Genomic DNA, 26,219 nt, shown 5'->3' on the forward strand with positions numbered 1-26,219 from the left:
AAAATCCGTAAAGCCACCATATAGTTACGAGTTCCCAGTAGCCTGCAGAGAGGTTTAAGCCAATGTCTTCGTGGGCGGGTGTAGTCAGGGCACTCAAAAAAGAAATGAGCCACAGTTTCTGGCCTAGTTGTTAATTAACCACAGACAGAATTACTGGTAGCGAAAATGCATATTACATAGATTCCTTACCTTTTAACTTCCTGGACATAGTCTGCATTTCGGTCAAAGAGGTGAGTTAAAGAATCTTTAATAGTTTCATGTTTGAACGAAGATGCTGTTCCAAAAACAGTTACCTTGGGGATGGTTGAGCAGAGCTGGGCAACAGCCTGACCCTGAAAACAGACGAGCATACAGTGTCAGTGCACTATAGTCTTGTTTCAGTTTCCTTTATGACCATAACACATCACTCTTCACAGCAAGGAATTATGCACAACGTTCCTTTCAAATTATTAATATAAATATGCAATGACCCAATACAGCAATCAATATCATTTTTAAACATACAGGGCCAGATGTAGGAGCCCTAATACCGGTCGGAAACGGCCGATTTCGGCCGTTCACGACCGGTATTAGGGTTTTCAGATGTAGGGGGCTGAAAATGACAGAATCAGTATATTTACCGATTCTGTAATATTACCGATTCGGTAAATTACGGAATCGGTAAATATACCGATTCTGTAATTCCAAATGTAGGTGGCACAGGTTACAGTGCCACAGGCCCTTAAGAGTCGGTATTTTACCACACAATCCTATTGTGTGGTAAAATACCGAATTCAGGTGTGCATGCACATCTGTGCATGCACACCTGTGCAATGTGACACACAGACATGCCCTTAGGGCATGTATGTGTGCCACATGTCACACAAGCCTGTACTTAGGGTGCTAGAGGGTATCAAAGTGACACCCCCTGCACCCTTGCAGGATTCGGTATTTCCCATTGATTCCTATGGGCTTCAAAGCCCATAGGAATCAATGGGAAATACCGATTCTGTATTTACAGAATCGGTAAATACCGAATGTTACAGAATCGGTAATTCTGAATTTAAATTACCTACATCTGCCTCCTTCCTATTTACCTACTCTTAAATACCGAATCGGTAAAATTCGGTATTTAAGAGTAGGTCAATCGGAATTACCTACATCTAGCCCACAGTGTGCATGACAAGGACAACGTTTTAGTTTTAAATGTTAAAACTTCCAGCATTCCCTAGCTTGGTTGTAAACTCTGTTATAGTTCTATTTTATATGGATTCAGTCACAGCGTCCAAATCATTTCGCCACCTTTTCTCTTTTCTTTTTATGTCTGTGTTACCCAAGACCTTTTGATTTTACTAAATGATATGTATAACTTATAGGGGTTTTGAGCCAACCCGCTTACTCTATTGGTCTGTTATTGTCCTCCTCCCACTACAACATACAGCCATTGGCTAACTTCACTGTGAGTGATAACATCCTGTCCTTTGACAAAGAGCACATCCACACACAAAGTAGTTCCCTTTAGTATCGGGACTACTATGGCAATGTGTGCTTTTTGAAACCAAAAACATATTTTTGCTTTTAGACAATGATTTTTTTTGGATTGTTGAGGGAACAGCAGCTTCCCCAACAATAAAGTTTTCCAAAATCCATGACAAAACAAGCATTAACAAAGCAATAAAGCTGAGATTCAACATCAGAATTGTTGGCTTTGCCACTGCTTGTTGTGTTTATTTTGCAGTCGCTGCAGTCAGCTTCACTGATCTGTCACTCTGCTCCTCCAAATATGGCAACTGGAAAGGAGGAACACTGGTAATGTCACCTGGCAGCTGTCCACTTGTTAAGCACAGGTGCTTAATGGGCTCGAAATATGAAAAACACATTGTATTTTAAGTTTATCACCCACAAACAAACGTTATGTATCTTTGGGCGTTCAGTAGAAAGAAATATGTTATTTGGAATAAATTAAGGATTGCCAGACTGTTATTCATGAGAAACAGAGTATCAGTCTCATTAGGGTTGTAAAAGAAAAGTTGCAAGGAGAAAAGAAGTAAAGTAGACAAAAGAAATTAGGTTCATTTGCGGAAAACGTTGGCGTACACACTAGAGGGTATATTTACTAATGTGTGACTGGGCTCTTGTGCGGCACAGTGCAATTATTAGCTGTGCTCCATGCTTTTACACTGTACAGTAAATCACTGCTACGCTCTGTGCCTTGCCTGCGTAGCACAAAAAACTGGGGGCATATTTATTAAAAGGTAACCCAGCACAGAGCTGTTACCTTGCTGCGCTCTAGGGAATGGGCAGGCGTGTCCCATATGTATTCCATTACGGTGCATTCCAGCCCTTACCCCAGTGCTGGTGCACAGCGGGCTGCCTAACGCTAACGCAGACACCCTTGCGCCGTGGTGAAAGGATGCCTCTGTTGCATGCAAGATTATTTTTGTGCAGGAAGGTACCTTCCTACTCAAAAACAATCCCCTGGGGCCTATTCCACATTTATGATTTTATTTTACATTAACATTCTCTAAGTGTTGTGAAATGGACGATGGACTGCATAGTACACTATGCTAACACTCTCAAATACCCAGTTACATAACATGAATCAGATGCCCGTTAAACCACTATGAAGTAGCAATCAAAAAATAAAAGCAGTCATTTTAATCTTTTGCCATTACTTCTCAATCTTTATTAAATATTTGAAATAAAGAAAAGTTAATACATGCATATCATACCCCCTTCCTTTCCAGTGTAATGAACTGCATGGGCAGGTCCAGTTGGTCCCTACCAATTAAGACATTCTCTCTGAACATTCTGTATACATGTAAAGGAATGGCTATTTGTTATTCTCTGTTGCATCCTTGTGCCATTGAATCCACAATGGCCTATATATGGGTCCAATCAAAATAGAAGTTAAACTAAGGACTCCACGCTGCCTCTACACCCATGGTATAGATTATGATCAAAGTCCAGTACCTAAGGTCTATGGGATAAGAAGTGAAGGTTGGTAAGTATAGTACAGTTATCAAGAGAATGGAATGAAGCGAACTGAAAGACTAATAAGGCACCGTCTTTGGCTAAGCTGCCTCACAGCACTGTTTTGTTTCCAGGCTGAAAGAGAAATAAGTCACACACGGACATTTTCGAAATGCAGCTCGTTCAAAGTTAAAAGCCTGCTCCCCTACCCCTACCTAGTTACTGGCTGACACACTGTTTTGACACAGATTATTTTAGGATGATTGAAGGGCAGTGCACTTGAGTGAAACTCTGGCACACACTTAAAGCTCATGCAGGCGTTTGATCCCTGAACACTTTCATACATCACGAAGCTAGTACCGAGTTGAACCACAAAATTCTTCAATTGACGAAGAGTATCTGTATAACTGTGTGTTATGGGATAGTTGGCAGAAAAATTGCATTGGCGCAATCCCATCTGGAGCTTACACTTGATCAAATAATTACTTGTAGGTGGCAGCACAGTTTGTTCCTGTCTGTCGCCCAGAACCAGCTAACGCTCCTCAGAGGTAACTTTCCATCAGTCGTCCAGGTAAGGGGTTGGAGAGCTGAGCCAGCTAAAGCACATTTAAAGAAGTGGTAAATGGGGCAGCACGCTGTCTGAAGTTTCATGCGGGGCCAAGATGGGAAGGGCAGGTGAGCAGAGGTGTCGAGCGGCCCGTGGTGGACAAGAACTCTAATAACTAAGCCTGTTTTCTCTAAACAAGGGTCTTTTTATACCTGAGACCCTTTGTTTCATCTTTCACTCTTGCTGAAATAGGTCATGAGCCATGCCCACCGAACTCTTGTTTTAGATGTAGTCTTTGCTGCAAGATGTATCTTGCTTCCTCTTATTTACCATGGCCTGTTACCATTTACAACCATAGCCACCTGTTACTATCAATTGGCTTGTTCCTTTTTTCCTCTACTTAAACTAAAGGAGAGGATTATCTGGAGGCTTTCTATGCTAGATGCTCATGACCCACTGACACATCACCTGCCGCACCTGGAAGAACACCTAGGCCGTCATTACCAGTGGGTGTACAATAATCGGTATATGAATTAACTACTGTTTCCACACATATCAGAATTATGAGTTTTGAGGTTTTTTATTGCACCCGGTATACACAAGTGCAGTAACAATGCATTTCCTTTAAATTTAAACAGGCCAACCTCTTGGTATTTAAAGGTAGAAAAATGCCAGGTAATTATCGGAACATGCAGTTTTTGGTGCAGTAAGCACCAAAATCAGCAAGATAGGACCATTTTCCTGGGGTGAACTTTCAGTGTTGGAATTTATTGATGCACTATCTATCGCATAAACCAATGTGCCACTCATAATGATAAAGGTAGGACAATGGGCCTGATTACGAAGTCAGGTGGGCAGCAACAGACCAACCGTCTGTTGTGGTACGCCCACATCTGCCACTGCGGGCCACCTGCCACATTATGGTGCGGCGGGCCGAGGCATTGGGCAGATGGACCATCCGCTGCACTTTCAACAGGCTCAAGGAGCCTGTCGGAGCTTCAGAATGACATATAATCCCATAATGACAGCGGAGCCAGCTTCTACTCCGCTGTCGGGATGATGATGTCACTTTATGACAGCCTTTCTGTGTCAGCCTTTCCGACATGGAACAGATGCTGGCAAGTGACTGGGGCCTCTAGCAGGGCCCTCCTGAACATCCCTGTATTGTGTGGCAGGCACTGCATGGTGCATGTAAAACGGCGCAGGGATGTTTACAGACATCAATTTTTTTAATGGCAGTTTATGCTAAGGGCCTTTTCCACCCACCGCACAAGCTGCCGTTAAAAAATGGATGTTTCCTACCGCCCATAGGGCCGTCGCATCCAAATTCTGCGTTCAGAACTGCCGACCTACGGTCGGACGGTTCCAATCCGCAAAGGTGTCGGGCAGACGCATGTCCCCTCAACATCGTTATCAGACCCTATATATATCCTTTACCTTAATGCATCCTACAGTGAGCACTAACATCATACACATAGTATTGAGAGCCCAGGTGTCCCCTTCGATTGTGAACGGCCTTGTTATTGAGACATGAAAACATAGGGGAAAGCAAAGCAGAATAATGTATTCAATGTTCACTTCGAAACAAAGATTTTTCTGAGCAAAAAAACTGCCTCTCTACAGAGAATGTAACATGCAGTTCCATCAGAAATTAAACTTGTCCTCTTCTAGTCATGTTGGAAATATTATCTACTTGAGAAAGTGGTTGAGATTAAAGCAGTGTGATTCCCATATAAATCTCATCAGTAAAACAAGATCGAGCTGATCACCACAAATGTCTGACAGACAAAACATAACACTGTTTCCTTCATAGAAGCTAATGACGAAACAGCTAGGGTCAAGGATGCAGTGACTAAAAGAGAGGAGAGTGAGATAGAAAGTTAGACAGTGCCATCTGGGACAGCTGTGGCAAACAGTGACAAACCTGCTGATCCTCTGTTCTACCTCCTTTAAAGCAGGCCTTGGCATCAGTCATGAGATCTGTTCCCAACTGATGATGGGTCACATTTTACAGACCAGTCTACACATTTTACAGCATAATTTCTTTTAAAAGTAGTGAGGGATGGATTTGAAGGTGGAGATTACTTAGGAAGATGAGCCCTGTGGCGTGCTTCAGTAATTACACATCTGGGCCTTTCATCCTCAATTGGCACAAGAGCAATTATGTGGTACCAAAGGAAGCAATGGACCCATACCACTATTCTGGGGAGGAGAACCTCCATTTATACACACCCACCACTGTGTGGTTACATTGGGCCAGCTGTGATGTGCTTGGGCTGGTTGAAATTCGAGATTGCACTTAAGATCATTCAAGTTGAAAGCCAATCTTGCAAGTTTTTTATCAGCCTGAGGTACACATTATTTATAGGGGGGCCTTACATTTCAAGTATGTCCTCTAAAGAGGGGAATGTTTGGGTTAGCTTTTCTTTAATGGCCTAGACAGTGGTAGTCAGCAGGCATGACAAGGACAACTCAAACTCCGATATAAAATGTTCTTGTCTCTTGAAAGGCTCATGCAGAAGATACTGAAGCAGACAGATGCATGCTCTTACTATTTTGATAGGAACAGAGTGCACCAGGCCGCCCGATCCTTAGTAACACCTAGATAGGGGACATGACTACTACACAAATTGTAGCCCTGCTTGAAATCTTGAGATCTCTGTGAGCTCCCTCAGGACTCAACGGCCATTACCATTGTATTCTCCTTCTCAATGCTTTTCCAGGAATAAGGAATGAAACAGCTTTGGAATGAGACTGTCTGCTCTGTTAGGGTGCAATCCTAAGGCTCGTTCTCCAGAGCTTGGAAACAGACTCCTGCCAGAGTCCAAATCCTATCAAAGCAATCTCCGAAAGCAAAGTGATAAGGTACCTCCTAGCAAGGATATTAATCTTTGCTCTGAGTCATAAGCCAATTAATGAAAATAACACTTTTGTGCATTTCACCTTGGTTGCCATGGATTTTGGATGATTTCACATGTTCTGTGCACTCTGCTCATCACTTTTGAACACCAGGCTGAGACCAAAGATATGCAGGAATGCTTGGCGCATGCTCTGCTAAAACAAAAGGAAAAGAGATGTGGGTCTTTGTGTAACTCTATGCTAAAATCCTACACATTGGTAGTGATTCAAGCAGGATATAATTCAGACATTCCAAACAACAAACTGCTACCAACCAGATAGCTTCAATGTAACCATGTAAACAAGGGTGCATTCATAGCCACCAGAATCAAGGGGCATCTCCATGGCCCTCCTCCCACACTGTCAGGTTGGGTCTGTAGAGATCAAAGTCTGAATGATCATGGCAACTACCGCACAAACCATTTAGGCCAGAGCTCCATAAACATCACATAACTCAGAACTTTGCTTTTCACAAACACACACACAATGTTTTCTGAAGCCTTCAGAATACAGCTCACCCTTACAACCAAAAGGCAGACCATTTTCATATAATGTATATAGTTGTAACTATAAAACCAAACAGAATAGTGATGGCAATATTAGCTAATAAACAGAATATTAGGAAACATTGCACCATTATAACTATAAATTTAGAGTGCATTTGCTCTCCTTGTGTCTAAATAAGGTAATCTCAGTTTCTTAGGTGGCTTTGCCTTTCACCTGCATACCTTAGGGCAACAACTAAGTTACTATTCTGTATGAAGACACCTGTTTTCTCTCTCTGCATTCAGCAGCTTTGGTGTCTCCAGACCAATCACCGTTCTGCTCCCTCTGAATGAAGATTCCTCAATCCCTAACCCATGCCAATATGCAAGATCCTTTCAACTTGTTAACATTTTTAAAATCAGCACTCAATATTTGAGCTCTGAAGCACTTTCACCTACTCATCATGCTTCTATAAAAAGATAGCGGACTATATTTAATTACATGTATCATCTATTACTGAAGTACTTGAAACTAATATTAAACAACATGAAATATTGTCAAATACACAGAAAAACAATTGTTGAATCATCAAAATATCAAATTATACATGCTTGCAAGCCAGCCAGCAGATTTATCTGAAACAAACATCAGACAATATTTTGATTCGAGCTAAATGATCAACCTGCAATGCAACACATATAAAACAATACATACTGCTATGCATTTGCAATTGAAAACATATGCATGTCAATATGTGAATATAGGAAATGCAATGGGGAGTATCAAAAGAAGAAACATATGAAGATTACAGCACACAGAGAATCAGAGTAATCAAAAGAAAACATTTCCAATGGCAAAGCTGAATGGAACCTGCAGTAGGTGATCACTAGTGTCAGAGAACACAACAACAATCCTCTTGAGTAAATAAACAAGTACATAAAGCAAACTGAGTCTGCCATTGATTTTAAGATACATTTATAATAAGAAATGAAGGCCACTAATCTGTCTGAAAATAGATGATGCAAAATGATTAATACAGGACAATACCATAGTTAACCTCCATTTTGTGCTGTGTTGACAAACCATATTTCCATTCAATGTATTTGATTGCAGTGTTTATCTTAAAAAATCTTTAAAAAGTAATATCTGCTGTGTGAGCCTCTGACCAATCTTTTTTCCTTTCTCTTGTCTGGGATGCTGCCCAGTACACTTCTCACCATAATTCTTGCACATAATGTGACGTACTGCAATGCGTGAGAGGTCACAAAAAGAGAAGCAATGGAAATTAACCCTCTAAGGAGGTTGTGAGGCAAAAGTCACATGCATCCATATTCAACTCAATTGAACTCCAAAGCACACACATCATCCACTCTAGTAGGTCAACACCTTGTATAGCAGCCGCTTACTAGCACAGAAAGCCTGGAATTTTCAGGCTATTTGGAAGCAATCGCCTTGAGAATAAAATCATACTGCTTGCTTACATACATTCTCAAATTTTACTTCGATGTTCGGGGTCCAGGTGTTACAATGCAGTTCTGGCTATTGAGCCATATGTATCTAAATGATCAAATTATGATGTTATAGAGCAGAAAGAAATATATTATTCGTTATTTTTATTTTTAATAAAATTACAGTAAATTCCTTCTTGTCTGCTGGGAAAGATTTTGAAAGATATGCTGGGGATATGCAAATGTATGGATGCTAGACACTTACAAGATAACAGTGGCTACCATGGATGAAGATCTATTTATGTCTAATCAGACGCAGCTCCTCTGCCATGGCAGAGGAGAGTCATCCCACTGCTAAAACGCTGCACTTTGAGGAAAAATAAAATGACAACAAAACAATTTTATTGACATTTTATTTTTACTTCCAGCCCACCGAGTCGAGGGCGGGGTCAGCCAGCAACATCACACAGCAGGGGCAGTGGTGGTAAGCAGGTACTAAAAGTGTGCATGTGGAACCCACATTGCCCCTTGAATATCTCCAGGCTGTTCCCTTGGAGATATCCTAGTGCTCATGGAGATAAGCTACAAGACCCTGCTGTAGCGCAAAACGGGCTGCTCCACCAAATCCCAGCATGTCTCTCATGCAGGGAGAAGCGCTGGGATTGGGTGAGGTTTGGAAGCCTGTGCTCATGGGAACTGTAGTGTTGTAGGGATGAGAGCAGTGGAGCAGCATGGCATGGGAGGAGAAGATTGTGATGGCCTGCAGGAAAAATAAGTTTCTATTTATCTTATTATTATTTTTTCTTTCCCACCCCCGCCCACCTAGGATTGACAGCAAACGGCCCTGTGCAGTTATTAAAGTTAGCAATCGATTTCAAGAGCTCCTGGAATTGCTATCTGTACAGACAAAAAAGGCCTTTGTACACCTGAAATGTGTATCCAACATTATTACAAATATACAAATGAAGGGAATAGGAGGAACGTGTTCTGTACACTAGAATAGGGATCATCACCCAAATGTGTTCATTAGTGTCCCAGAACTAAAGTGTGGGTTGTTCTGGGTGACCCTAGAGGTTCACATACTCTACAAGTAAAAGTGGTAACAGAAGTGCTGTACTCTGAAAACTTGCCAGTGTTTGAAGGAGTCGCATACTAATGATTTCATGGTCCTGATACAGTGAGTGTTGCATCCTAGTATCCTCTTTAATTTTTCTCTACATTAGCAATTTGCATTCCCCATTAACCAGCCTTTTATTTTAATCTATAATGGATCCAAAGGCAACAAATAGCCTCACATGCTAACACGGATACAGTGTGGGTTTTAATTAATAAGGAAAGTCTTAACTCAACACAAGGCATTTTAGAGAAACACTGCAAAACGGCGCTATACAAACTTTCTAGTTGTAATAAGGGAATGCGTAGTATCCAGATGTTATAGATTGCCTCTTCCATGTTTCCCTGTCCCTGGCTGCTCAGCCTGTGTGAGTGTTCTGAATGGAATGTTTGGTCTATGGTGTGTGGGCTATGAGTGGAATGCTTGGGTGACTGAATCAGGAATGACAGTTGATGGATGGGGCTGAGCAGCTAGCAGGCTGCTCCCGGTGGGGTTGCTGTGGCATTATACCTGGATTTATTCTACCTGTTTACCTGCTTACTTGCTACCTGAATACACCTATGTTGACTTAATATCTCCAATGTGGTCCCTGATTACTACACTTATTTTTGGCGACGGTGGTCCCTGCGTACATAAGACGCCTTGCGCTGCACGGGTTTTTGTTGCAGGGTTGGGTCCCTGCGTGCATTAGACGCCTTGTCCTGCACAGGTTTTTGTTGCAGGGGTGGTTCCCTGTGTGCATAAGATGCCTTGCACTGCATGAGGTTTTGTTGCAGGGGTGGGTCCCTGCGTGCATTAGACGCCTTGTCCTATACAGGTTTTTGTCGCAGGGGTGGTTCCCTGCGTGCATAAGATGCCTTGCACTGCATGAGGTTTTGTTGCAGGTGGGATCCTTGCGTGCATAAGATGCCTTGCACTGCACCAGACTTTGTTGCAGGGGTGGGTCCCTGCGTGCATAAGACGCCTTGTGCTGCACGGGATTTACATTTTTTTTTAACTTACTGGTTGTCCCTATTGGCCCGCGGGGGCAGGACATTGGGTAATAGTCCAACTAGTCATTCACGTGTACGTTGTCCCTTGCTTAGGGTGGGGGCAGGACGTGGGTACTAGTCCCTTCAGTCCACATTGACTTTACTCCTTACATGGAGATGTTATATTTGTACATTTTCTCATTTTTTTCCTCATAAGAGGAGGGGGATGGGTATTATTGTTTATCCATCTTTTTCAATATTCTGCTGTTCCTTTCCCTCAAGTGATGTTTCCCACCATCCCTGGATCTTGGCTCTAGAGTTAATCTTGATTAGTTTTATTCCCCTTGCGATGTTGTTTTTCCCTATGTACTGTTGCTGTAATTTTATGTTTATAATTATAAGCTGTTTTTATCTTTCATTATTTTTTACGTTACAACATTCTTCTGTTCATTAGGGAAGAGGTATGTAGTATGCTGATGTTATAGATTGCCCCTCCCATGTTTCCCTGTCCCAGGCTGCTCAGCCTGTGTGAGTGTTCTGAATGGGATATTTGGTGTGTGGGCTATGAGTGGAATGCTTGGGTGACTGAATCAGGAATGACAGTTGATGGAAGGGGCTGAGCAGCTAGCAGGCTGCTCCTGGTGGGGTTGCTGTGGCATTATACCTGGATTTGTTCTACTTGTTTACCTGCTTACTTGCTACCTGAATAAACCTACATTGACTTAATATCTCCAGTGTAGTCCCTGATTACTTCAGTATGTTTTCACAAATTATTTATACTGAGTATTTGTAAGGATGTTTTCTTCTTTTAAATGTTGAGCCGAAAATATTTATCCTAATGCAATGTTCCCTTAAATTTCTATGCATCGTGAGGACATTAGGTTAGCCTGAATGTTAGCAAGTGTCATATATAGCAAGGGAAATGTGTAATTAAACTCAATGTAATTAGGGGACTTCTCTCATAACACACCAAAGGAGTACTGTGTATATATTAGGGTATATTTCTTAAGTTATCTTTAAGTATATGCTGTCTTTTTAAAGTCAAGCTTGGGAGATCGGTTGCATCCTTTATTCTATCTAATGATTTTAACGAATACAAACATAATACATTTACTTACCTACCAGCCTTTTAATTTTCATGAACCATACATAAAATTGTTCGAATTGGAGAAATATAAACCACTGTTTATCAGTCTTTTTGACATGGCATTTTCCTGTAGCATTTCTGACCAAGAGATGGGTTGGGATCTATTTGCTTTCTGACCTTAGCAGCTTTAGTACTGATAATAAAGAGGCAATAACACACGTTTTCAGGAGTATACCAGACGTGGCTGCTCAATTAAAAAAAGAAAAGTATGAATTGCCACAAAACAGCTCTACTTCAATATGTGTTTATGGATGGCATTATTTATTGCTTGCTATGTATATATGCGTTTTAATAATTTTATTTTTGCAATTTGTATTGTAACCATTAACCGGTATTACAAATGTGTGGGTACTTTTTGTCAGAAATATGTTGACAGTCATGTTTTTTTTTTCTTAAAGCAGATGAGGAAGGCAGAAGGGTTTTTGGTCGAGGGAACGATCAGCAGTGATCCCTTAGCTAGCACTTTGTATAGGCCGACATTTAGCAGGCGAGAACTAAATCATTCACTTGAAATTGTACTTACAAAATTTAGTTAACCTGTCCTGCTGTTTCAATATAGCATGTGACACTAGATTAAACCAAACAACTTTACCAATCGGCAAAAACAGAACTCAAAACAAGTATTGGAGAAGCGAGGACCGATGTAAGGCTAAATATGATAGATATTGGTAAGTTAAAATACCCTCAACTCTCCAAATTGCCCTCCCCATGGGGCAGAAATGCATAGGTGCCTTTAGAGATGAAGGTGGTGCCTGATGACAGGGTGGGAAGCCCAACTTCCATGGCTCTAGAAGGCTTTCTGGACCCCAACCACCCCCCCACCCCACCCACCATATGCTACTTAGCAGATAGACTGTTGGCACCTAGAGGGGTGAGACTGTGACCTGCTGTCTGCCCCCAACCCATTTCTATTTTATCATATATTTAGATATCCTGTGTATCTAGGGAGGTTGCTCCCCACTCAAGGGAGGGTAGATTGGGAGGATGCACCTCAATGTACCCCTGGAGATGCAGAATGACTGTGGGTGCCTTTAGGGAAGTGGTAATACAGCCTGATGACGGAGGAGGGCAGACTGGGGCACAAAGACTGGTGGAGCATTTAGAGATTTGGGTACAACCGACCAATTTTCCTCTTTTATGTATTTGGAAATCCCTGTTATTTAGTGGGTTTTCTGCCTGCCTGGCAAAGCCAGGGTAAGCCTTCCATGAGTGACAGAAAGACTGTGGATGCCTTCAGTAGTAGGATTACTGCTCAATGGCAGGACGGGCAGCCCATCCATCTTTTTTTTTTAAATCACATTTTTGGCGGGCTTTGTACTCCCCAATAAACATTGGGGGTATACCTCTACAATGTGACACCGACCCCCGGGGTGGACAGCAAGACTTTGTGGTGGGGTATGGCCCGATGTGTGGTCAGAGCACTCCAGCTCTATTCTTTTACTTTTTTATAAAAAGATACCTAATTCTAGTGGGCCTTCTGCCAGTCACAGGAAGGGCAGATTAGTGTACCTCCCCCAGTCTACTTCTTTAGGGGGGCAGAACGACTGTTTGGGGCTTATAGGTTTGGGCTCTTGGCCCAGTACCCATATATGTACCAGCTCTCATCCAATTTCTTTGCTATTTATTTGGACATCCTTAGTATCTATTGGGATTTATTCCTTCTTGGGGTGGGCAGATTGGGCATAAACCCTCCCAGTATGCTCCCTGGGGGCAGAAAGACTGGCTGCAGAGGGTGAGACATTTACCACTAGAGGCAATAACAAACATTTAATGCCAGAAGTTAGGATCCTGTTATCCAGAGACATCAGAAAAACAAATCAGTGACTGGCCCTTGGTTGATGTCTGCACAAACATCCTCCCAGAACTGTTCAGTCTTAAAGCATTCAGTGATTATATGAAGGTTATCAAACACTTGGGCGACTAATCTGTGGCATGTATTTGGAATCCAAGGGCGAACCCAATTGTCTTTTGACTTGCATCCAATAAAGCCTGTTGGCAGTGTGCAAATGTTTTCTCTGTAAACAAGTGAACTAATCAGGGGCGGCTGCTGTCAATCTGAGGGTGGGAGGGTAAGAAAGAAAATAAAAATGGGAACTTACCTTTCCTGCGCTCTTCCACTGCTCCCGTCCTGACGAAACTACAGTTCCCATGGGCACAGGTTCTCAAACCCCACCCAATCCCCGCGCGACTCTCCCAGCATGAGAGAAACACTGGGATTGGGCGAAGCAAGCCCGTTTTGTGCTCCAGCAGGGTCTTAGGCCTGTGCCCCTGAGCACTAGCATATCTCCAACGGAACAGCCTGGAGATATCCAAGTGCACATGTGGGTTTGGCTGGCCGTGCACTTTTAGTGCCTTTACCATCTCTCCTCCTGCTGTGTGATGCTGCTGCTTTGCCCCGACCCCAACTTGGCAGGCTGAAAGTAAAAATAAAATGACAACAAAATTGTTTCATTGTCATTTTATTTTTCTTCTTACTTTTGCTTTTTAGGAGTAGGGCAATGCTCCTCCGCCATACCGGAGGAGCAGCACCTGAACTGGATACCAGAAAGTCACATTTTTAAACATGGTTGTCGTCGAGCATCACACTGAAAACATTCTAATGACAGTCTTCAAGGTGGCTTCACAAATTCTTCTTCACTATTAAGAAGACATTTGTAAATTCTTCCAAATTCCACTGACGGCAAGGTGCAGAATCCTCCATAGATGCAACTGACTTCAGCTACCATGCAAAGCAATATTCCAGAGGGCCAAGAAGGTAACTTAGCCTATTTGAACCAACACAGTCTACCTTCTGTATTGTTCCGTAGCTCACTCCAGTTCCAAACCCTGTAGGATTGACTACTTAGTACATAACAAATAAGTCTCCTTAACACTGTATTCTTTGTTCCCACAGTTGATTAGCCATCAGATCATTCTTCACCTAAGGCATCCCAGCTGGGTCCCAAATAGGCTAACGATAAGGGTAGTAGTAAAGCTGTTTTTGTCTGCTTGACATCCTCCCAAATAAAATCAAAAGATCTTAGGATCCATAATGTTATCCCTTTAAAAAATGGTGTGCTAGTGTATTTATAAAGAATGTGGAGAAATTAATTAGGCTTTGTCACAGCATGAAAAAGCTCAAAAATATTACTGTTTTGATCTGACAGTATAGTTAACTGCCTCAATTATATTACCCAGCAGTTCGGCTGACTGCCTTGAAAAGCACAGCCACCCTTTAATATTGTCCTACCAAGCTTCAGCCAGGCTTTTTTAATTCCTTTGTGTGCCTATGTAAACCAAATCACAACAGCAGCAGAGACTGAATCTTACCAATCATGGTCATGCCAAATAAGAGCACAGCATCATTGAAAAGAAAGCTTATTTTAGGGATTATCAACATTTGAATGCCCTTAATTATTCCTATGAGTGCAATTGAAATTGCTATCAAGTGGCCCGGTTTGACTTTTAAATCATTCAGAAAGTGGGTGATATTTGAATTCAATTTAGCTAGGTGTACTGCCAAATACTTTAGAGAAGGTTTGATTGATAATCCATATGCTAACACATTGTCTCTAACACATCTTCATTTATTTGATAACCTAACAGCGGGAGAACACATCAAATGTACCCTTCACCGAAATAATAGAAGGATCTAGATTAGAAGATTACATGAAAGCATCATCCAACTACAGATTAACCTTTCTTCTTCAACCATGGCAAGAGAAAAGAAAATATCTTTATATTTCTCAATACGTTGTGATTGGGTCTTATGTTTAAATCATGTAAAGGTGTAAATCATGCAACCTTGCCTGGTTCCTCATTAAATGTTGAAGCTATCTCTTGATTACCTATTTACTAGTTTCCAAGCGTAAGGGTTATTGTATAGGCTCTGAAATAATAGTAAAAACCTACTGTCCGATCTAAAGTGTCATAAAACACCTCAAATATACATTCACTTAACCTAGCAGCATCAATTGTCATCACCATTAAAAAGAGGCCTAAATTTGTACTAGAATTCATACCAACATTCAGTTTATGTATCAGGTCTTTCTTGTTACCCCGTGAGGAACCACCTTTGATTGCACTGAATTAAGTTAGGGCAGTGGAAGGAGCAAAGCACACCAAACTCCATCTTACAGAAATTATACTGGCAAATATTTTCATACACACTTTTAAAATGGGGATTGCCAATAACTCCCACAATTTTCAGATTTTTTTGGGGGGGGTGCGGAGGTTCCAGATCTTATATATATTGGGGACATTGCAGGATTTCAAAATATCCCCTCCTTCCTAAATATAATTCAAATATTACATTAAGATACTTGCTACAACATTTGATATAGATCAGCTAGGAGACCATCAGGTCCCAGCTGCCTTCCCTTTTTCAGTCCACTTGCTATTGTGAAGTAGGAGGTTAAGAGTGTCATATGAGATAGATGGTCTGTTTTCCCTCCTGTAATACTGAGCAGTTCTAGACTCACCAACCATTCAACAATATCTTTAGCTAAAGAATAAAGAGTCTCTCAAAAGGAGGTATGGTACAATAATATGAACACTTCCCTAATCTCTTTACATGAATCTGCTAGACTCAACAAATAGTTTCTTATTCCAGTTCCTAGACCATTTATTCTTAAGTTTCCAGGTCCAAATAGAACCACTTCTATCTCTCTGTATTTGTCCCTTTAGTATGGCTGGCTCTCATTTTTTGCAGTTATACTGCAAAACAGGTCTTTCAAAAGCTTGCATCTTATTAAATAACTGCATTTATTTATCCTGTGAAAACCTGATATCCAGATGCCTAACATAAATGATTTTATCCAATCTTCTATTTGTCAGCATTCTTGTTGCTTTTTGTAGGAAGTTCTGAAAGAGATCTCAGTTCATACCCCTGCAGGAGTGCCTGAAAGGGGTCTAAGATTACAGGTTACTGGGCTGTAGTGTCCTTCTCTGAGAAAAATACACTTACTTTGCTATTACACTGCTGGTGGAACCACATGCTCTAATGAAATATTAGGGTGTGTTCACATTTTCCTACTTTGCTCCTGATTAATCGATGTTACTAGACAATGGCACACAGCAGTATGTGGATGCTGCCCATGCTTCCCAGAGTAAAAAGAGAAATCTAAGGTGGTAGAAAGAATGTCTGGAGCCTAAACATGGAGGATGCAGTGCCTGGATGGGCATGCCCCACACTGCATTCTATTTGTAACTTTTTCTCTGATGATCTGGTGGGCTTAATGAGCACCCACTGATTGGGCTGATAACTGGTATACATGCCACTCTGTTCATTCAGTGAGGATGAAAGCCTTTCATACTACCACGGAAAAATAATGGGGTAGGGTGCTGGGACATCTTGACAGCAGTCCCATCACGCTGGCACCAGATAATATCTATGCCTCCAGCGGGAGGCAGAAGGGGGATGGTTACTCCTTCTCTGCTGGCCCCTATGTCAAAACTATGCCAAAGAAATCTCAATTTCCTCTCATGGGGAATGGCTAAAGGGTCAGCTGGTAACCAGGGAATCGTAACAATCCTGTACATTTCTGAAACCTTGAAACATAGCAGAATCCAGTGTCAGTGATGGCTAGCTGCAGCTGACACAGGTGGGGCGACAGTATAAAGAAAATCAAAGAACCCTGCCCCACTAATATTGATACGGTCCTGCTAGAGGAACCTTAAATTCAAAACTCGGGTGATCCTTGACAGTATCAAAGCCAAACGCACATATTTTTATTCAATTTATTTTATTATATTTCATTTTAGAAAAAATAGGTTTTTAACATGATATATGTATAAAAAGGTGTGTCCTTTTTGTATTCGACATGATTCATTTTAGACACTGGACACATCTAAAAAAGGTTAAAACAATACAGTAGGTGTTTGTAGTAGTCTCACACACTCAACGTACATCAATCTCGCTAAACATTCATACTAACTCCACTAATCTGTAAAACTCATTCATTCAAACATATATACAATACTACATCAAAGGTACATCAATGCCTTGGGGCGCAATACAAATGGAAAATAATTGCGTCACTAAACGAAGGAAGCTGGGCAGGCTAGAGATGGATGTAATCATCAAATTCAAGGTGTTATACTGCCACACGCTAGAAATACGCCAACGCGCGTTTCAGTGTCGGGCCAGTTTATGGCCACACCTTCATCAGGGCGCAGAGGTACCGTAGAGATGGGGACAACAACACCAACTCCTGTGAGGGTTCTTGCCGCAGTGGAGAAAAGATAAAAATGACCGCGGCTGTGGTCCTATAGCACCCTTATTTTCTCATTCCCGCTTAGGTGTTGCACGAATGGAGACGCCTTTCAATCATCTCCTTGATCCTCAGAGGAGATAGCGTCAGATGTTTTCACGTTCCTCTTTTATATATAAGGCTCCTTAGAAGATTAGGGGATACTGGTGGAGGTCCTCATCCAAGGGGTAATGCGATGGAACATCTTAATCCATCTGAAGTCCCGCCGAGTTTCAAATCAGTCAAGTACTGTTTTGGACGAAGTAGGAGGTAGATTTCCAGGGAACAGCTTTTAGCCGACTTCTTCTGAAAAAGCCCCTTTCGTAAAGTATGATAAAGGAGAGAATTCTGTCCCGGCTCCAAGGATTCTGGAGTATAGCCTCTGGGGGTGATAGCGGATAAAAGATGGACGCCAACAGGGCAAAGGTCAAAGATGGGATAAAGTCGTGTCAAGCTCTCCACAGTTCGTTCTGCCACACGTAGCAGGTGGGGCGACAGGCAGACTGACAGGCACTAATAAAAACCTGCAGTGCCCTTAGGTCTAAAGCCAGGAGTCCTGAACCGTTTTAAACAGTGTTTATAACTGGTCATGATTGGGAGCTATGGAGTTGAGACTGAAGGCATTGCGAGTTTCTCACAGTGCCTGTCCGTGAATTAAAGCAACTTAATGTTGTTGTAAATAAAAATATTTATTTACCTGTTGCCTCGTGCTGGGTGCTACTCTTCATCTCGGCAGCACATGATTCCAGAGCTCCAGCAAGCAACTCCCCTCTACCAATCCAGGTGCTTCTCTCAGTAGAATGAGAGAAGTAACAGGATTGGCTGGAGCGTGTTGGTGCAACGCTCCTTAAAGCACTGGGGTTCTGTGCTTGCTCTCCACCCAGTTGTTTGAGATTTCTTGGGATGGAGTGTTTAAAGTGCACATGTCAGGCTGGCCATCAGAAGACAGCCAGCCAAAGTGACAAGCAGACTTTAGACTAAGTGCACATCATTTCTCTCTGCTGCTGCCCCACCCCCAGACTTGGCTTCTGCCATCACAAAAATTAATGGTAATACATGTGTTTTATTGTTATTTTATATTTTATGCTTTCTGCTCTTCAGAGAGGACTTGCTGAGAAGAGGAGCATGTTTCGGAGATGGGTGAATGGGAAACCTCAAATGGGGACATACTACCAAAACCTGAAGAAGGGGAAATCAAGAACCTCTGCCAGATGCAACCACATTTTCCTGAGGAATCTGGTAGTCCCTCGGACCACGGGATGGTGAAATAATCTCTCACCCATTCCGTCCTCAATGGAATCAGGCTGCCAAAATGAGGGAGACAGATCCAGCCAGGGAAGGCTGAACCTGGATAGAGGTGACTAACACATGGTCACAGACGAGGGGATCACCCTGCTCAAACAATCTGCAGGCCCATTCTCCTACCATGGAACATAGACTGCAGAGAGAGAGGAGATTCTTCTCGGTCCACAGGCCAATCTTCTGGGAAAGAAGTAACAGAGCTCGTTGCATCTCCCTTGCCGGTTGAAATAGGTACAAACCACCTGGTTGTCTGTCTGAAAACAGACAGTACGGTGCCAAAAGCGAGAAGCAAACCAAAGAAGTGCCCCATCAATTCCCTCCAGTTCAAGGACTGGAGAGCCTCAAAATGGGACAACCTGCCCTGGGACTTGAAATCCCCCAGAATTTCCCCCACACCATTCCTCGAACGCATTGGTCGTCAAGACCAGAGAGGGAGGAGGATCGAGGTCAAAACCCATGGAGAGACTGAGAGGCGACAACCCCCACTGGAGAGAAGCCCGAATCTCTGGGGTAACAGGAATGAGAGCCTCATATTCTTGGGAGGCAGCATTCCAGTGGCGTAGAAGGTGATGCATGAGGGGATACAAATGCAGATGGGTCCAGGGGAGTGCTTGCAGTGTGGAGGCCATCTCCCCCTGTCCCCATAGCCAGGGATGGTGCGACACATGAGGTTGGGACAGAACACAGGAGAGATGTCTGAACAGAATCAATTGCCTTTTGGGATATAGGGACACCATCCCCAAATCCATCCAGAATAAGGCCCCAATGAACTTCAGAGACTGAGAGGGGTGCAGGGAGGACTTCCTGTGGTTGATGAGTTTCCAGAGGACAACAGACTTGACACACCTCCTCCGTTGGCTTGGAGAAAAGAGTGACAATTAGCCAATCATCAAGGTATGGGTAGAGTCGAATACCTTGAGAATGGAGAATATCTACCAGGAGACCAATAGTTTTGTAAAAACCATTGGCACCAATGAAAGGTGGAAAGGAAGCACCTGGAAATGGTAGTGCCTAAAGTGAGGTGAAGAAATTGCTTATCCTCCAGATGGATGGGAAAATGCTTGGACGTACCCTTGATGAATCAGCTGAAGGATAAATTGCAAGGTCGTCATTTCGAAGCAACGAGGAGGAATGTGAAAATCCACCCCTTTGAGATCCAAGACTAGATGGTATTCACTGGAGTACTTCTGCGCAATAAACAGGATGAAATAATATCCCAACCCCCTTCCTGGAGTGAAACCTCAATGATCGCTACCTTCTCAAAAAGAAGCCGAACACCTTCCAGCAATGCTGCCTGCTTCACAGGATTCTAGGGCAGAGGAGACTCCTTGAACATTAGGGCTGGGCGAGATGAAAATTCGATCTGGTAACCAGAAAAAGCAAAGGCACAGCTATATCCAAAAAGTCTTCCCTGGTGGGAGGGCGAACCAGTGCCACCGGCTTCCTAATCCCAGCCAACTGCTTCACCATCTACTCGAACTGTGGACAAACACCTTTGAACCTTCTTTAAGAGGGCAGACTTCTGTGAGTCATCCACCTCCCACACCCACATCCTCATATGGTAACTGCCCCAATGGAAGCCCCTGAAGCCACTGCTGCCGAACACATGTTATCAAATGAGATGCCGGACATGTAACCGACCTGGATTTTCATTTGAGCCAGCAGAGAGGATGTGTCCCCCTCCCTCACTCATCTGCTGCATCAGAGTCTGGCCATCCTTCCATGGGGACTGAACTGTATAATTTGCATAGACCATTACCTTGATGGAATAATTGGAAGCAGCGTAAGACCTCTTTACTGTCCCTTCCACCTATTTATCCATTGGGTCAGAAGTAAGGGCGTCATCCGAAAGCACCATGCCCAGTGCAGACAGGCCAGCCATCAGTTTATTCACCTTGAATGATTGCGGGAATTCCTCAGAAAACCCCCACAATGCATACTACTTGTACAGAAAATGAGGGGACGCAGCCTTGTCAATCTCCTTCCATTCATGGGAAAGCATTTTGCGAATTGCACTGTGAAAGGGCAAAGAGGCAGGGTCAGGGTGCAAGAATTGCATAAAAAATCATTCTTTAACTCCTGCTCTACAGTGGTAGAAAAACCCAGATTGCTTAGGACATTAGAAAAGAAGCCAGAGGGTTCAGCTCACTGCACAAAGTGACCTCGCCTCCCATCCTCCTCTTCAGGGTCTTCTATGTTCAAAATGGGATTCGGCCATGGAACCTTTGCAGGAGGCCCCTATGATGCCCTGGCCTGAAAAGCAGCTCAACCACCAAATTAATGAGCAAGTGAAGCACTGCCAAAGCTGGCACCCTCGCAGCACTATCTAATATAGACTCCATTGCCAGCGTGTAACACCACAATACAGATGCTTCCTGCAACTCACCCATTTCTAGGCAACCTATTCTTGCAGCTCCCTAAACCTTGTGGCAGCCGTGAGAGGCAGGAAATGGCCACAAGCATAACATCACAGCCTCAAGACGCAAGGCTGCAGTGTATTTTACCTGCAAGAGAAAATGACACGCCAGGAACACATAGAGAGAAGTAATGCCTTTCAGCTGGAAATGGTATAGTCCAAAGCTCTATTTTTAATATAAAATCAGGGCCTTTGGAGGTCATATCACTGAAAATACAAGATTTGAAAAAATAATTGTCAATGGGTGCTCGTGGAAGACAATTTCTATGGACTGGAATCTAGGGAATGCTAAACTGATTCTGGTATTTTACTGACCTCTGCTGGCCGTTTTCTCTCAAGAAAGTTAAATAGAGGCAGTTGCCAGAAAAATTTAAAAAAAGAAAGCCACTCAGAAAGAAAAGCAATTCTGGTATTTTACTGACTGCTGCTGGTCGTTTTCTATCAAGACAGTTAAATAGAGGCAGCTGAACAGAAAAAAAGTCCTTAAGCGGAAGCAGACAGTCCTAGGGCTGATCTCCAAAGCCCACAAAGTACATACACATATAAGTATATACTAAAGAATATACAGGAGGTCTTGAATGCTCGACCTAAAAAAAGCAGACGAGGATGCTCAGCGCCTCCTAAGAGCCGTCACATAGCGGCGGGCCACCCGAAGCAAAGTGGAAGCCCTGTAGAGAGGGGAACAATGGGAGAGAGGACGCCCCGCACCACAACCCATGAGTGGGCCTACACCCACACTGAGCAGGGCGATATGGTTCCCTAAAACAAAATAAAACTGCTCATGCAAGTCCTGTAAGAAAACAATAGTAATAAAACATAAAGCATACAGAAACTTACCTCTGACTACCTTAGGCAACGTTCTGCAGCACAGAATGAAAAGAACAGTCTGTCCTTGAGACGTGCTTCCCCCTTTGTGCAAGATGAGTAGGCAGTCCCATATTGGGGGAAGTATTTTAAACTTAGATAGGTGATAGGTTATGTCGAGCAGTCGAGCTGCTTATATGTGAGAAATGGGACAGGAAGATGGACGAGTTGGTAATGAAAATGCACAGCACAGACGCTGAAAATGAAAGCACCCGGCAAACGTATACAGAAAGAGGATAACACATCTTAGTGCCCTTGCACATCTGCTCCATTTTTTTGTGACTGAAGCATAGAGGAGGTGAGCCAAAACATTTACAGGGAGAGCCAAGTTAGAGCAGAGCCAAGGATATGGCTTATCTCAAATGGTCCCTGCATGAGCCCAGCCCTACAAATATTTGGCATTTAAGAGAAGAAATATCATGTACAAATAAAGTATCTTCAAATTAAAGAAATTTCTTTGACCTAGTGAAGTGTTTCACTATGGTAAACAGGGCTGGGCTGGGGAACCAAAAGCAGCCTTGGCAAAACTGTTCAGACCAGCACTGCTCCCTTTGTGCTTTGCATGTATTCCCCAGGGAAATGCCCAGTGGAACAAAAGGCTTATCCCTCCCTGTTAGTACATCAGATTCTATCACTGCATTGAGAGGCATTTATTAAAAGGGATAGTTTTTAAACGATAGCATAGAAACATTCATGCCCCCCCCATGATGACAATGCCACTAATAAACAAAGAGGCAAATCACTTGTACTCTATATGTGGCCTAGATTCTTAGAATACATAGAGCAATATATATACTAATAAAGCAAACACAAGAGTTTTTTTACACTGCTCATCCTGAACTCACATATAAGAAGGTACTCATCATATGTGATAATGGTGAAATTAAATATTTGCCTAGGATCAGACAATTTTGTCAAGCAGGGGAGTCAGCATTGATCCAAGGTTTTTGATTTCACACTGTATGTGTACCTCTTTCTCTCTCATTGTTTACATCAAAAGTCACCTCTAAGTGTTTAATTCTTTGTGCATGGGTTTAGAACATGGGTAATAGCAGAATCCTCATGAAAGTCTGGCTCTTTTTGGGCTCAATGTTCCAGGAAGAACTCAAACTGAGCCAGAGCCAGGCAGCTGGCTTGAGCCTGGCTCAAACTTTCAGTGGCTCATCTACCTGTACTGACGCAGCAGATGAGACTAGCTTTGACACTAGATTGTTTACACATTATCAACCACAATTGCATCAAGTTTAATGTAAACAAGTGTGCTTTCAAGTGAGCACTAAACTTTCAAGCTAAAAGTACTAGGTAAAAATAACAAAGGGATAAGCCTGTACTAACATGGCTGACAAACCTTTGTAAAAACAAACTGTAAATACTTTAAAAAACATAAGTTGGGAAAAAAGTATGTTTTTAAAAACAACCGCACATAGGCCAACCATTCATGGCAGTGTGGAAAACATTTTAGGTAGATGTGCACTTTGCGTACAAGCAAAATGCCATCAGTCACACTGAAAACTGCAAATGAATGAAGTGGGTAGACCTCTTGCCTCTATGCTGTATGCTGTAGTAGATAGTCAACAACATGTGAATGACACTACAACAGACAAATGAATGAAATGGGCTGATAGAAAACCCCTCTATATATGTATGGACCTATATAAACATAACTGCAGACCTAAAAAGACTTACATTTGGCTTGAGTACCTTTTGTGGAAACAAATGTATGAAGGTTAAACCACACACTGCTCCAAACGGATGGAAAATCCTCAGTACTTAAGGAGTTTAGCTTAGAACCCTGACTGAAGTTCTTGGTGATGATTATATGGGGACAGAAAATGCAAATACGCATAATTACACTCATCCACAGCGATGTGGGACAGACTGTCAACATATTGACAACCCACATTTCCATCTTTATTGAAGTACCGGAAGTAAATTCATGTAGCAACCTTTGACAAAGCCAGTAGGCCTGCATTCATTAAAATGATACCATCCACATTGTGTATGTTCTATCTGGAATGAGGCGGGGTAATGTTGGGGATCATGATCCATTAACAGGTCACATGTGATTTCAGAATGTTACCAGAGGCATTTCTACTCTCCCTGATGTATATATCTGTAAATAATGCATAGTATTCAGTAGTGTGTGCAAAAAATGTACTTTCCTTTTGTCAAAGAAAAACACAGACTGGACAATCATTTATTGAGTGTTATCATTATCACTAGGCAACACCACATCCCCTGAATAGGACAAGGGCTGCTCTGCTTCACTCCCCTGAGAGAGTCCTGTCCTACAATAGGGTGCTTGGTTCCCCGAATGGAGACAATTGTGGGCCCATTATTTGCACATGTTTCACATCCTGCACAGCTAATAACCCAATGTCTTACAAGAGGCATCTTTATGGAGCAATTTGTTTGTTGAGTGGAAGAAGAGTGCTTTTCCCTTAGCCCTCTGTAGCCCTCTGTCTCCCTGTGTCAGTTACTAGCGCTGGGATGCTTCCGGGTAGCCATGCGCTCTACAAATGTCTTTCCATTCCATTCCAGAAGAGCAACCAGACTTTGTGCCTAATCTACAGTTGCTTTGCAGAAGAAATGCTGTAGATATACATGGAATGCAGAATCCTCCAGTAGAATTTTTTTCTGTGCCACAAAGAAAGTGAGTTGGAGGAAATTCCACCAAGGATCTTCTACCAGATTCATCACTTCCGCCACAACTTGTGGGATTTTCATTCATAATTCCTTAAGATGTCCAGGCAATCTGGAGATAAATCTGCAATTCCTCTCCAGAGGAGGATCAATTTTCTTAAATTTTGCCATCCATAGTGGTTATTTGAGTCATACCTTCGATCAGATAAAATGTCATCTCCTTGGTTTCATTGAAAGCTTTGTTCTCCTTTTAATAGATTGTTACAGTTTTTCGTGAATGTTTTATTTTTAATTTGAGTTTATTGAAACCAAAAGAAAGAACAACAATATAATAAACAATGTAAATCATGTGTAACAATGAGGTTCATATTGAGAAATAAGAAATGCAATGGTTGCAATACAAATTTTGTGCAGGAGGGTGAAAAGGGGAAGGAGGAAAAGAGGGAAGGGGGAAAAATAATATGAGTGTCATCATACAAGGATTATAGACAAATGAAATCTGGAAATAAAACATTGCATGCAAATAAAAATTCGAGAAAAGTATGATTATGTGATTATGTATATGTACAAAATAGTAATATTATAAGATTTATATGGAAAAAAGACAACGAGGCATGATCATGGCGGTTTACGTACGTTATCCGATGTATTCATAACATTAGTATTAGGAGTATATGGAGGATTAGACCTAGATAAATATGTAGTGAGTGGGAGCCATAATATATCTCTATTGATTACCAGAGACATAGGGGAGAATGTTAAAAAGCAGTGTGCACAGCTAAACACATTTCTGAGCTCAAATCAAAGCTCTTTTGTACATGATGCTAGTACCTGATGGATAAAAAATGCATAGATGTATGAGTAACAGATGTCCACATTTAAACTTTTGGTGACTAATAAATGCAATAAATGTATATATAGACATCTACTACACTGTAGATTGCTCTGTGGAGAAGTGTGGCTCAATGGTTAGAGCGGCAGACCCTGATGCAGAGGTCTAGCCCGGGACGAGGGTTCAATTCCCCGCCTCGGTGGGTCTTGGGCTAAAAATTCCACATACCTGATAATTCTCACCTCGGTGCCTATTCCAATCATGGAGTCCCACTCTGCACCTCTGGGCAATAGCTTGCTTAATCTCCACAACGCTAAGGATGCCTGGCCTCCACCTTGGGGGTGCCCAGGAGTGGACACCTCACAGGGA

The 26,219-nt window shown here is 42.3% G+C and overlaps 1 protein-coding gene across 1 annotated transcript in view; it reads right to left on the reverse strand.

Annotated features, from left to right (window-relative positions):
• VAT1L (vesicle amine transport 1 like) overlaps window positions 1-26,219 on the reverse strand; it is a 1,045,598-nt gene that overhangs the window by 440,961 nt on the left and 578,418 nt on the right. The window contains exon 4 of the mRNA XM_078671542.1: window positions 190-332. Coding sequence (XP_078527668.1) covers window positions 190-332 — 143 coding nt within the window. The remainder of the gene's footprint in view (window positions 1-189; window positions 333-26,219) is intronic.

Source organism: Lissotriton helveticus, chromosome 12 (assembly GCF_964261635.1).
Source record: "Lissotriton helveticus chromosome 12, aLisHel1.1, whole genome shotgun sequence".
Lineage (NCBI taxonomy): Eukaryota > Metazoa > Chordata > Amphibia > Caudata > Salamandridae > Lissotriton > Lissotriton helveticus.